The sequence below is a fragment of the Oncorhynchus mykiss genome, chromosome 7, assembly GCF_057628025.1.
Source record: "Oncorhynchus mykiss isolate SJ-2025 chromosome 7, ASM5762802v1, whole genome shotgun sequence".
NCBI classification, from domain to species: domain Eukaryota; kingdom Metazoa; phylum Chordata; class Actinopteri; order Salmoniformes; family Salmonidae; genus Oncorhynchus; species Oncorhynchus mykiss.
Genome location: NC_143028.1, coordinates 58,703,579 through 58,717,500, shown reverse-complemented (window position 1 = coordinate 58,717,500; position 13,922 = coordinate 58,703,579). Strand labels below are relative to the sequence as shown.

General features: G+C 43.0%; 1 protein-coding gene across 3 annotated transcripts in view; it reads right to left on the bottom strand.

Annotated features, from left to right (window-relative positions):
- The window catches only part of LOC110528232 (SAP domain-containing ribonucleoprotein), a 66,506-nt gene extending 53,416 nt beyond the window's left edge, over nt 1–13,090 (bottom strand). Inside the window, exons 1-9 of one of the 3 annotated variants that reach the window (XM_090241500.1) lie at nt 12,949–13,090; nt 12,005–12,104; nt 9,929–10,026; nt 9,773–9,846; nt 7,495–7,546; nt 7,217–7,290; nt 6,904–6,941; nt 6,780–6,808; nt 4,746–4,814 (exon numbers count right to left, since the gene is read on the bottom strand). In XM_090241500.1, the coding sequence (XP_090097626.1) occupies nt 4,746–4,814; nt 6,780–6,808; nt 6,904–6,941; nt 7,217–7,290; nt 7,495–7,546; nt 9,773–9,846; nt 9,929–10,026; nt 12,005–12,104; nt 12,949–12,981 (567 nt within the window). In that variant the 5' untranslated portion in view covers nt 12,982–13,090. The remainder of the gene's footprint in view (nt 1–4,745; nt 4,815–6,779; nt 6,809–6,903; nt 6,942–7,216; nt 7,291–7,494; nt 7,547–9,772; nt 9,847–9,928; nt 10,027–12,004; nt 12,105–12,948) is intronic. The other 2 variants (XM_021610107.3, XM_021610108.3) reach the window with 2 other exon arrangements.
- Between the last annotated feature and the right edge of the window lie 832 nt (nt 13,091–13,922).

The following is a 13,922-nucleotide window of genomic DNA, read 5'->3' as shown; positions in this document are numbered from 1 at the left end:
AGACAGAGAGACACAGACAGAGAGACACAGACAGAGAGACACAGACAGAGAGACAGAGAGACACAGACAGAGAGACAGACACAGAGACACAGACACAGAGACACAGACACAGACAGACACAGACTGACATAGAGACAGACAGACAGAGAGACAGACAGAGAGACACAGCCAGAGAGACACAGCCAGAGAGACACAGCCAGAGAGACACAGCCAGAGAGACACAGACAGAGAGACACAGACAGAGAGACACAGACAGAGAGACAGACAGAGAGACACAGAGACACAGACATACACAGACAGAGAGAGAGAGACACAGACAGAGAGACACAGACAGAGAGACACAGACAGAGAGACACAGACAGAGACAGAGACACAGACAGACACAGAGAGACACAGACAGAGAGACAGACAGAGAGACACAGACACAGAGACAGAGAGACAGAGACACAGACAGAGAGACACAGACAGAGAGACACAGACAGAGAGACACAGACAGAGAGACACAGGCAGAGAGACAGACAGAGAGACACAGAGACACAGACATACACAGACAGAGAGAGAGAGACACAGACAGAGAGACACAGACAGAGAGACACAGACAGAGAGACACAGACAGAGAGACACAGACAGAGAGACAGAGACACAGACAGACACAGAGAGACACAGACAGAGAGACAGACAGAGAGACACAGACACAGAGACAGAGAGACAGAGACACAGACAGACAGACACAGAGAGACACAGACAGAGAGAGAGAGACACAGACAGAGAGACAGACACCCCACTGAAACCCTGCATGCAGAGTTCTGTAAGATTATCCTACATGTCCAGAGGAAAACTACAAACAATGCATGCAGGGCAGAATTAGGCCAATATCCACCAAGAATAAAAACTCAAAAAAGAGCAATTAAGTTTTGGAATCATCTAACTTTCAGTGACCCCCTCTCATATCATCACCAAGCCCTGCAATGCCAAGAGCTGAGCAAAGAAAATAGTCCCCTCATTCAGCTGGTCCTGGGGCTGAGTTCACAAACTTGTTCTACTAACACACTGAAGCCTCAGGACCAGAACATCCAATCAATCAGAATAAACCAAATTACAACACAGTCAAAACAAAACTACATTGCTTATTGGGAAACACAAACACAAGCACAAAGCATAATGCTGTGCTATCTGGCCCTAAATCGGCAGTACACCGTGGCTAAATATTTGACCATGGTTACTGATCAAAACCTTAGAAAAACCTTGACAAAGTACAGGCTCAGTGAGTACAGCCTTGTCATTGAGAAGGGTAGACACAGGAAAACCTGGCTCCCTGTAGAAGAAAGGCTGTGCAACCACTGCACAACAGCAGAACCTGAGACGGAGCTGCATTTCCTGACAAAATGTCAAAAATATAAAACAATTAGTGTCATTTCCCCAAATTTGAAACCCTTATTCAAGGTTTCAAAGACCTCTCTGATGGGAATAGGCTACCCGTCCTATTGGGGGAGGACGCAGAGAGCTGTGGGTTGGCAGTGCAACACATTGTTGCCTGCCATGAGATGAGGGACAGTGTCTTGACAGACCAATCAACCTACACATGTACTCTACTGTATGTTTATTGTTAAATGTATGGTTATTTTGACCCTTGGCTATTGTTGTTACAATTTTGATTCTCATTTATTTTCATATTGTAAATATCCCAAATAAGCTTTGGCAATATGTACATTGTTACGTCATGCCAATAAAGCAAAATGAATTGAATTGAGAGAGAGACAGAGACACACCCACACAGAGACTTCTGCTGACATTACACAACAGGCATTGTTGCACATCTCCCCAGGAGCTTGGCGCCAGGCACTTCCGCATGCACACAAAGGCCTTCAGTGAAAAGGCCCTGCCGCAATAATTGAATCTGCTCCTCACTCACTGCATACTGGTACCGCCATCTACCCCCAACCAGGGGCTATTATATCTGCCCCCTGTGGACTGCCGTTTCCGTTGTGTAAAAAAAAAAGTCAAAAAGAGAGCAAGGGAGAGGGAAAGGTGAGGGGTGCAGTAGAGGGTTGGGCAGTACTAACCTCAATACACACATTCTCCTAGTAATACTGGGGGGAGAGAGTGTACTACTACTCTCAATGAGCAGCTGATTCAACTAAGTACACATCAGAGGAAGAATGAATACATAACCCAGAAAACAAATGGAGTTTGGGTTGAATAATATTCTCCAACACCATGAACAGAAAGAGTTGTCCTAAATAACATGGGTAAGTCAGCAGTGAAGGATAAGTGAGGAAAACAGCTGACTGGATTAAGTGTAAGACACTTGTGATAAATTAGGTTCAGATATCTATGGGTTTCTGGGGTTAAACGTAATTATATTAACCTTACTAGATTCAAATAAGGTTTAGGAATAGGAAAGTATACCACGTTATTGTTTGATTCTGTGCTTGTTTGTAGGGTGACTTATTTTTAAATACCCAAATTCGGGATAAAATAATGATTTTGCAGGGCATTCACAGGACGTTGTACAGGAATTATGAGCACCTAATGAGCCATGGAGAACCTCACAAGTTTGACGAAATTACCGTATCTTTCAATCTAATACAGCTATTTAGTTACTTTTGTAGCTCTTGGTTAGAAGCATGCTTTTTGTAAATTGTCCCAAGTTTAGCTGGAACTGAGCCTCATCCATATGATATAAAATGTATCTTGTCAAAAGTGCAACCTGCCTTCCTGACTGTAAAAGAAACCGGCTGGACTGACTCAATGTCAATTATCATTAAATTAATGGAGAGTCTGAAATAGTGGACAAATTAAAATGTCAATTAATTCCAGAACATTTTTTAAAATATATTAAATATGGGACATGTGTGGTTGCTGGATGTGGAACAAAGGGCCAAAACACAGTACTGTCCCACACAATTGGGGCCAGTTGGCCACCCTACCCGTATACTCGGGGCCAGTTGGCCACCCTACCCGTGTAATCGGGGCCAGTTGGACACCCTACCCGTGTAACCGGGGCCAGTTGGCCACCCTACCCGTATACTTGTGTAACCGGGGCCAGTTGGCCACCCTACCCGTATACTTGTGTAACCGGGGCCAGTTGGCCACCCTACCCGTATACTTGTGTAACCGGGGCCAGTTGACCACCCTACCCGTATACTTGTGTAACCGGGGCCAGTTGGCCACCCTACCCGTATACTTGTGTAACCGGGGCCAGTTGGCCACCCTACCCGTATACTTGTGTAACCGGGGCCAGTTGGCCACCCTACCCGTATACTTGTGTAACCGGGGCCAGTTGGCCACCCTACCCGTATACTTGTGTAACCGGGGCCAGTTGGCCACCCTACCCGTATACTTGTGTAACCGGGGCCAGTTGGCCACCCTACCCGTATACTTGTGTCCAGTTGGCCACCCTACCCGTATACTTGTGTCCAGTTGGCCACCCTACCTGTATACTTGTGTAATTGGGGCCAGTTGGCCACCCTACCCGTATACTTGTGTAATTGGGGCCAGTTGGCCACCCTACCCGTATACTTGTGTAATTGGGGCCAGTTGGCCACCCTACCCGTATACTTGTGTAATTGGGGCCAGTTGGCCACCCTACCCGTATACTTGTGTAATTGGGGCCAGTTGGCCACCCTACCCGTATACTTGTGTAATTGGGGCCAGTTGGCCACCCTACCCGTATACTTGTGTAATTGGGGCCAGTTGGCCACCCTACCCGTATACTTGTGTAATTGGGGCCAGTTGGCCACCCTACCCGTATACTTGTGTAATTGGGGCCATTTGGCCACCCTACCCGTATACTTGTGTAATTGGGGCCAGTTGTGTAATTGGGGCCGTATACTTGTGAGATTGGGGTCAGTTGGCCACCCTACCCGTATACTTGTGTAATTGGGGTCAGTTGGCCACCCTACCCGTATACTTGTGTAATTGGGGCCAGTTGGCCACCCTACCCGTATACTTGTGTAATTGGGGCCAGTTGGCCATCCTACCCGTATACTTGTGTAATTGGGGTCAGTTGGCCACCCTACCCGTATACTTGTGTAATTGGGGTCAGTTGGCCACCCTACCCGTATACTTGTGTAATTGGGGCCAGTTGGCCACCCTACCCGTATACTTGTGTAATTGGGGCCAGTTGGCCACCCTACCCGTATACTTGTGTAATTGGGGCCAGTTGGCCACCCTACCCGTATACTTGTGTAATTGGGGCCAGTTGGCCACCCTACCCGTATACTTGTGTAATTGGGGCCAGTTGGCCACCCTACCCGTATACTTGTGTAATTGGGGCCAGTTGGCCACCCTACCCGTATACTTGTGTAATTGGGGTCAGTTGGCCACCCTACCTGTATACTTGTGTAATTGGGGCCAGTTGGCCACCCTACCTGTATACTTGTGTAATTGGGGCCAGTTGGCCACCCTACCTGTATACTTGTGTAATTGGGGCCAGTTGGCCACCCTACCCGTATACTTGTGTAATTGGGGCCAGTTGGCCACCCTACCCGTATACTTGTGTAATTGGGGCCAGTTGGCCACCCTACCCGTATACTTGTGTAATTGGGGCCAGTTGGCCACCCTACCTGTATACTTGTGTAATTGGGGCCAGTTGGCCACCCTACCTGTATACTTGTGTAATTGGGGCCAGTTGGCCACCCTACCTGTATACTTGTGTAATTGGGGCCAGTTGGCCACCCTACCTGTATATGTGTGTAATTTGAATTACTATGCAAGTTTCATGTAGTCATGAGTCAGCTCACCGTTTTGGCAACAGGGGAGACATTCATGCCAAAGCGCTCTGCCCGCTTCTTCAGGACCTCAACGCTGACCTAACAACACAGAGGGAGGAGAGGGGTTGGTTACAAGCTCCACCAAGACTAAACAGGTATGCATATACACACACACACACACTTCTATTCATAACGACAAAAAACAGTTCTGATCATTTTCATACAGTCTTGTTCTCCTCTAATAAACACAGCAGATTAACTCCTGTTCATAGAGATCCTATTAAATTACTAGAGGGGCTATGTCATAACTCCTAAAAGTTCCAGAATGGGCTGAAAATGGCAGCCACATTGGTCAGGGAGAAATCCAAACCAGTTTAATTGGAATCAATGGCATTAGAGGCATAATTCAGATTTTTCTTATGTAGGAAATTAAAAGGTATGCGATATATCAGAAATTCTGTAATATAATTGTTAATCTAAAATATGATCACATACTGTAATAAATAGAGTTTATACAGGTGTTATGCCTTGCATGTGCAAGCGCCACCACTACTGTCAGTAGTACTATCAAAGCTGTAAAAATAAAAAAGGTCTGCAAATAAGCGCATGCGCGCACGCACACACACACACACACACACACACACACACACACACACACACACACACACACACACACACACACGCGTTTGTAATATCACTTTGGTAATAAGACATATTTGTTTGACCGAATGGGGGAAAAGTCTGAACATCTGAAATAAGATCAGGATCAAACGAGCAGGATTTTTTTTTAAATTGCTAGGTTGTCTAACGTTATTCCCGACATGCGACTATCGCATTAGGCAGCGGAGAAGGGATGGTGATCCTGCTGCTTCTGCCTGCCAGCCATATCCTAAGCAGGTGCACCTGATTCAACCTAGCTAAATCAAAAAACAGAATAATAAATCATTTATTTTGTCAAATTGATGACAGTTTGGAAACTGGGAGGTAGTCTGTCTCCCTACATTGACTTTGGTTTGTAGTATGACAAAGACATTCACAAATATCTTTGATACATATGTTTTTAGCAACTTTTGGGGTAGCTAGCAAGCTTTAACTTGGTACCTTGCTAGCACCAATGCAACTAGCCTGAAAACAATGACCAGAAACTACTATCATTTTCAATATTCTAGCAATGATTTAGGAATCCATGTGACTAAGTATTAGCTAGGCAGCCACTTGTTGTTTTCCTATTGAAATCAAACTGTAGCTCATGAAAATAACTAGTTAGCTAGATAGACAACGAACTAAACAGGCTAGCCAGCTACCTAGCCCTGTTGCCCCAAGCTAATGTTATAAGTAAGCATGGCTAGTAGGTCCGACCATCAACCAATACAAAAACTGGCTTATAAATAAGGAGTATTTTAGATGACACATAGCTAGCTAGCTAGAGCTAATGAAACAGATTATATAGTTTTGCTATGTTTTTGGGGTAGAACATTGTTTGCATCCAACAGCTTGCTAGCTTTTTTTTCTAACCAGCACTGTCCCAGAGCTTGGAGAAATGTGTATCTGCCTCGTGCAGCAGGTGCAAGACAACTTTACCAGCATCATAGCATACATATTGGTGAATCACTGTGATGTATACAAGTGACAGTGTAATCAATGTGTAATAACTACATAAACATTTTATGTATGTGCAATTATTAAGTGACGTGCAGTCATATTCAGGTCCTGATTGGTCAACAAGCTTTTCTGACGCATCAAAGTCTTATTTGATGTGTATCTTTTTTTGACACCAAGACCAAACGGAGTTCCATAGCAAACAAACATACAGTGCAGAAAAATGGTTGAAAGTTATTTTACACAATATCTTATCACAGCACTGGCAAACCATAGCTGACCAACTCCCTGACCAAAATGGCTGATCAATCACAAGAAGGTTCATGTCCATTCTAGTATTCTAATTCCATGACAATGTTATAGCAGCCTACTGTAAATGTGAGGATTATGTGAGGTGTCATTTTATGTGCCGTCACCGTTGCAGTAGGAAAATAAAAAATGAATATAACCCCCCTTGATACTCACAGTTGGTTTGCTATTCGCAACTGGTGCACCTAATAGACATAGACAAAGAAAAAAAATCTAATGAATTACACACTTTGGACTGGTCATGCTGAAGGACCTATGAAAGGCTAAAAATCCAACTCACCTGGTGTGGAAGCCGGCGTTGGAGCTGGTAAACCGAACCTGACAAACATCAGGTCCATTCAGTTAATATTCACTCACACAACCTACATCTTTTCAACATCCATTTTACTATGCTTTCAACAGTCAGACCAATATGACTTCCCATGGGGCAGATTGCCACATATAATATCTTTGTTATTCTTTTAATGTAACCTGATTTAACCTGACATTGTTCACGGAGTAATGATCAAAACTTGATTGTTAACTACTATATTTCATCGATTTGAGGAGGTCAAGAGATCCATTATAATGTGGAATTCAGTCCAGGGGCTCACCTGGCAGCGCGGGCCTCTTTCTTACTATCAGCAGTGGCAGGCAGGTTGAAACGCTCCGCCCTCTTTTTCAGCTTCTGTGATGGACACAAATACAAGTTGAAGATTCATACAAGTACACTTCATCAATATAGTGCCAATAGGGCAGGTACACATTCATCCCGTCAAGGTTTCCAATACCGAGTGAGGATTACTAGAGCTGACGAGAATAACATGGTGGGAAACAATGATTTTAAATCTATTGATACACCAGTTATTCTGTGCATCATGCTACTACATACCTCCTCTGCAGCTGCTGGGGCAGTGATTTTCACAACTTTCTTCTCAGCATCCCTAAAGCAAGAAAAAAAATGAATTGAATTAAACCATTAGGGCGGTGAATACAGTATCCAGTGAAAAACTGTAACCCTAGCCTGCCCTCTACTGGTCAAAAATAAACAACTGCACAGCCAATAGCTGCAGTATGTCTCTATTAATTGTCCAGTGATTGTCGAGTATTCAAAAGTTAGCTTAGAAAATAAAATGTGACAATTGTCTGCTAGGGTGCGTTACCATTTAACTAACTTATCTGAAGAAGAAAAAAACAGCTGGACATAATGACATCACCCCCCCAAAAACAAGTTTGGGAAAAAATGTAGTGGCAGAACTGTTTCCATTACTCATTTAGGGTAATTGCGCATAAATACATTGACGACAGCCTGTACACCCTCCCACCTATCTGTTTCATGTCTCAGGTAGCCTGTGAAAGCCAGGGTGGATAGAATGTAATAACTGACTAATATTTGCCATATTCTAATAATTCTCATGTGCCATACGCTACATGGCCAAAAGTATGTGGACACCTGCTCGTCAAACATCTCATTCCAAAATCACGGGCATTAATATGGAGTTGGTCTCCCCTTTGCTGCTATAACAGCCTCCACTCTTCTGGGGAGGCTTTCCACTAGATGCTGGAACATTTTCCTACTGCGACAGTGACCTGCTTCCATTCAACCACAAAAGCATTAGTGAGGTCGGGCACTGATGTTGGGCGAATAGGCCAGGCTCACAGTCTGCATTCCAATTCATCCCAAAGGTGTTTGATGGGGTTGAGGTCAGGGCTCTGTGCAAGCCAGTCAAGTTCTTCCACACCAATCTCGACAAACCATTTCTGTATGGACCTCGCTTTGTGCACAGGGGTATTGTCATGCTGAACCAGGAAAGGGCCTTCCCCAAACTGTTGCCACAAAGTTGGAAGCACAGAATCATCTAGAATGTCATTGTATGCTGTAGCTTTAAGGTTTCCTTCACTGGAACTAAGGGGCCTAGACCGTACCATGAAACAACCCCAGACCATTATTCCTCCTCCACCTAACTTTACAGTTGGCACTATGCATTGGGGCAGGTAGCGTTCTCCTGGCATCCGCCAAACCCAGATATGTCAGTCGGACTGCCAGATGGTGAAGCGTGATTCATCACTCTAGATAACGCATTTCCACTGCTCCAGAGTCCAATGGCGGCGAGCTTCACATCCCTCCAGCTGACGCTTGGCATTGTGATCTTAGGCTTGTGTGTGGCTGCTCGGCCATGGAAACACATTTCATGAAGCTCCCGACGAACAGTTCTTCTGCAAGACGTTGCTTCCAGAGGTGGTTTGGAACTCGGTAGTGGGTGTTGCAATCGAGGTCAAACTACTTTTACGTGCTCCAGCACTTGGCGGTCCCATTCTGTGAGCTTGTGTGGCCTACCACTTCGCGGCTGAGCCATTGTTGCTCCTAGACGTTTCCACTTCACAATAACAGCATTTACAGTTGACCGGGAAAGTTCTGGCAGGACAGGTATTTGACGAACTGACTTATTGGAAAGGTGGCATCCTATGACGGTGCCACGTTGAAAGTCACTGAGCTCTCAAGATAGGCCATTCAACTGCCAATGTTTGTCTATGGAGATTGCATGGCTGTGTGCTCGATTTTATACTCCGGTCAGCAACGGGTGTGGCTGAAATAGTTAAATCCACTCATTTGAAGGGGTGTCCACATACTTTTGTATATATAGTGTACATCATCGGTGCCAACGTATCGCCACGTTGCGTGCCATGTTAAGAATGTATCTCCTGTTGGCTATATCGGAAATAATTGTATGGTGAAACTTGTCGGCCAACCAAAAAAGCAAGTTAAAGAAATTCAGGCATTCGTGAAAGTCTGGACAAACCTTGTCTTGCAAAGAAACATTTTTATAGTGGATTTATTTTGCAAGCTGTAGGTATTTAGAATCAAATGTGGAGTGGAGCTTTAGGTACATGACATCACGTGCCTTCAAAATTAGTCGGCAATTATTATTTATTGGAAAAAGTTGCCACCTGAAGATCAGGAATTGCAATCATAGATAACAAAAATAACATGCTGCCATCAAGCTTCATCTTAACACTGAATTAAGAAAATACGATGTAATGTTGAAAAACTGCTGAATTTACCATGAGAATCATATTAAAAATGATTAGGCCTACTTCAATCACATAATAACCATTAGGACATAAAATATTCAATAGGTAGGTGGGTGTGAGTGAAATAGAGTACTGACTTTTCAGGTACAGCTGCCTCTCCTGCTGCCTCTTCTGCGGGTCTTTCATTGATTTCCTCCTCTTTAGGATCATCCTGTAAATACGCACGTAATCTCAACAAATCCTCCACAAATTTAAAGATATTCAGAAATATTGTAATAGTAAAGTATTCCTACCTCTAACTCTCCCAAGACCTCCTCTTCATTCACCTCATCTTCTGGAACATAACATGCTAAATATATATTTTCCTCACATTGTAAAGCCAACAAGCTGGCTGAAAAAACAATAATGTTTATCTGAACATAGTACATTAGAGAATGCATACTTCACCTGTCATGAATAATGCTACATACAGTGCATTCAGAAAGTATTTAAACTACTTTAATTTTTCCACATTGTCACAGCCTTATTCTAAAATTGATTAAACAAAACACAATACCCCATAATGACAAAGCAAAAACTTTCTTTGAAACGTATATAAAAAATAAAAAAACATGAATAACTTATTTACATTAGTATTCAGACCCTTTGCTATGAAACACAAAATTGAGCTTGGGTGCATCCTGTTTCCATTGATCATCCTTGAGATGTTTCTACAACTTGATTGGAGTCCACCTGTGGTAAATTCAATTGATTGGACGTGATTTGGAACGGCACACACCTTTCCAGATAAGGTCCCAGAGTAGAAAGTGTACGTCAGAGCAAAAACCAAGCCATGAGGTTAAAGGAATTGTCCGTGGAGCTCTGAGACAAGATTGTGTCGAGGCACAGATCTGGGGAAGGGTACCAAAACATTTCTGCAGCATTGAAGGTCCCCAAGAACATAGTGGCCTCCATCATTCTTAAATGGAAGAAGTTTGGAACCACCAAGACTCTTCCTTGAGCTGGCCGCCTGGCCAAATTGAGCAATCAGGGGAGAAGGGCCTTAGTCAGGGAGGTGGCTCAGAACCCGCTAATCACTCTGACAGAGTTCCTCTGTGGAGATGGGAGAATCGTCCACAAGGACAACCATCTCTGCAGCACTCCACCAATCAGGCATTTATGGTAGAGTGGCCAGGCGGAAGCCACTCCTCAGTAAAAAGCACATGACAGCCCGCTTGGTGTTTGCCAAAAGGCACCTAAAGGACTCCCAGGCCATGAGAAACAAGATTCTCTGGTCTGATGAAACCAAGATTGAACTCTTTGGCCTCAAAGCGTCACGTCTGGAGGAAACATGGCACCATCCCTACGGTGAAGCATGGCGGTGGCAGCATCATGCTGTGGGGATGTTTTTCAGTGGCAGGGACTGGGAGACTAGTGAGGATTGAGGGGAAAAGTACAGAGAGATCCTTGATAACCTGCTCAGGACCTCAGACTGGGGCAAAGGTTCACATTCCAACAGGACAACAACTCGAAGCACACAGCCAAGACAACACAGGAGTGACTTGGGAACAAGTCTCTGAATGTCCTTGAGTGGCTGAGCCAGAGCTTGAACCTGATGGAACATCTCTGGAGATACCTCTTAATATCTGTGCTGCAACATTCCCCATCCAACCTGACAGAGCTTGAGAGGATCTGCCGAGAAGAATGGGAGAAGCTCCCCAAATACTGGTGTGCCAAGCTTGTAGCGTCATACGCAAGAAGACCCAAGGCTGTAATCGCTGCCAAAGGTGCTTCAACAAAGTACTGACTAAAGGTTTGAATACTTAAATAAATGTCAGTTTGTTTTATTTGTAATACATTTGACAAATTCTAAACCTGTTTTTGCCTTGTCATTATAGGATATTGTGTGTAGATTGAGAAAATAAAAACTTTCATCCGTTTTAAAATAAGGCTGCAATTTAACAACATGTGGAAAGTCAAGGGGTCTGAATATTTTTAAATCCACTGTACATCTATCAAACTAAGATTCAGTTATTGTAAAAATCAAGACAATTCATGATACCATCCAAAAAAGAGTAAGGCTTATAGTAGTAGTTTTTTAAATTAAGGTGAGTTCAGAAACAAAACAAGAGAATAAGTAGATCTGAGGGAACGTGTTTGTTATTATGCAAAAACAAGAAACCACAGACCGACACCTAAACATGACAATGCATGCTGCTAATAGTGTAATAGATGGAACCGAAGTGAACCCTCCATGGCAACATTCACAGGGCTGTGGAGCATTACGCATTCGCACAAGGCAACAAAAAAAACATACACATTTAAATTGTACAATCTGCGCTATTAAGAAATGAGTGAGTGTTAATGCAAGAAAGTCAAGTCCACCATACCATGCTCCTCAAGGTATGCCTGCAACCGTCCAATAAGGTCACCTTTGTTTCCTTTCACCTCCAATCCCCTCACAGCACACTCCTGCTTGAGCTCAGCCAACTGAAGGTGAAGTTAGGGTCAACAAATGTATAACACTTTGTTAGTGGAGAGGGTATGCATATAATACAGTAGCAAATTAACATTGATTAAATGTATACTACAACCAACGAACGAAATCAGTGCTATAATAAACATGGCTACCACATGAGTAAACAGTTTTGGCACAACTCAATGCAGCAATTTGACAACAGACCAAGCTAGGCCTAAAGTACAGATAGTGAAATGTACAATAACTTGCCGTATACGGGGTTACAGGGGCAGTTTTGACAATGTAAATAACTGCTAGCTATCCAACCAATAATAACGAGCTCAATTAAAGTATGCTAGCTGGCTATAGAGCAAACTTTGCACACTAACGTTAGCTAGCGAACGTATTCATTTGCAAGGTGGAATGTATTTAGCTAGCTAAATTAATTCGTACAGCTAGCTGTTAAACTGACGACGTTCTGTGTTTTACAGTAACGTAAGCCTACTAACGTTAACGTTAATGTGCTTATGTCTAGATGGGATACAGTTTTTATACTTAAAAAAAAGTTGCTTTTAGGCCATTTAGCTAGCTAACCCTAACCATTTTCCTAACCTTAACCTAATTCTCATAGCCTGTTGCGTAAATTCTCCTAAACCTTCTACGAAAAGTCCATTATGACAAAATATATATATCGTTAACTTTTAGCTAGCTTCCATTTGCAGGCATATCACACTGCATTACTACCGCACAACTACATTAGATAGCGTTGTAAATCGTAAAATAAGCATATTTTCAATCACTTCTCAATTTGACAAAAAACTAGATTATGAATAATTCCGTATACATTGAATTGCATTCATTTTTTATTGTTCTCACCTTCAATTTATGGATTTCAACAACGTCGGCCATCTTGTTTGTATCGGGTAAGAGCGGAAACAAAATATCCAATGCGGTAGTGCGCTTTACTGAAAGGCGTAACAAAACGACCGATGATTGGCTGTACGAGGCTTGTCTACTCTCGTGTGAAACGGTATAAATGCTGAAAAAGTTCAGTGGTGCTGCCATCTGCCGATACTTTACTAGATTTTAACACATCAAAATATAATTCCCTCAGTAACTAAGTGACTCATATACTACAAAAATATAAACTCAACAGAACAATTTCAAAGATTTTACTGATTTACAGTTCATACAAGGAAATCAGTCAAATTAAATCAATTTATTAGGGAATGGTATCAAACACCTGGAAACCACGTGATGTAATTGATACCATTCCACTGACTGCACTCGAGTCATTACCACAAGCCCATTCTCCCCAGTTAAGGTGCCACCAACCTCCTGTGCGTTGCAGGGCCATCCATTGGGAGAGGGGAGGCAGAAACCTCCTGTGCTGGGCAGGGCTGCAGCCATGGAGTCAACCAGAGTTAGCTTTTCCCCACAAAATGGCTTTGGCAAAGGAGAAATTCTGACTAACAGGGATAAACACATTTGTGCACAAAACTCTGAAAAATAAGTTTGTGCATATGGAACATTTCTGCGATTTTTTTGTATTTATTTCAGATCAAGACATGGGATCAACACTACATGTTGTGATTGTTCAAAAACAATTTACTTGTAATTAACCCTCCTTTACCCCCTTTTGTTTGTGGCTATACTATAGAACTTCTTATGTCAAGCCTTGATGAAATATCTTCAAAAATAACACAGACCATATGTTTCATATTGTCACACAATGTTAACCTAACTCAAATGAAGAGCTTGCCGAAAGTTGGCACAGGATTGTGAATGTTAACTCGCATATAGTACCTGTAAATATACAAAATTACATGAATTGAAAAGACAATAGAAGA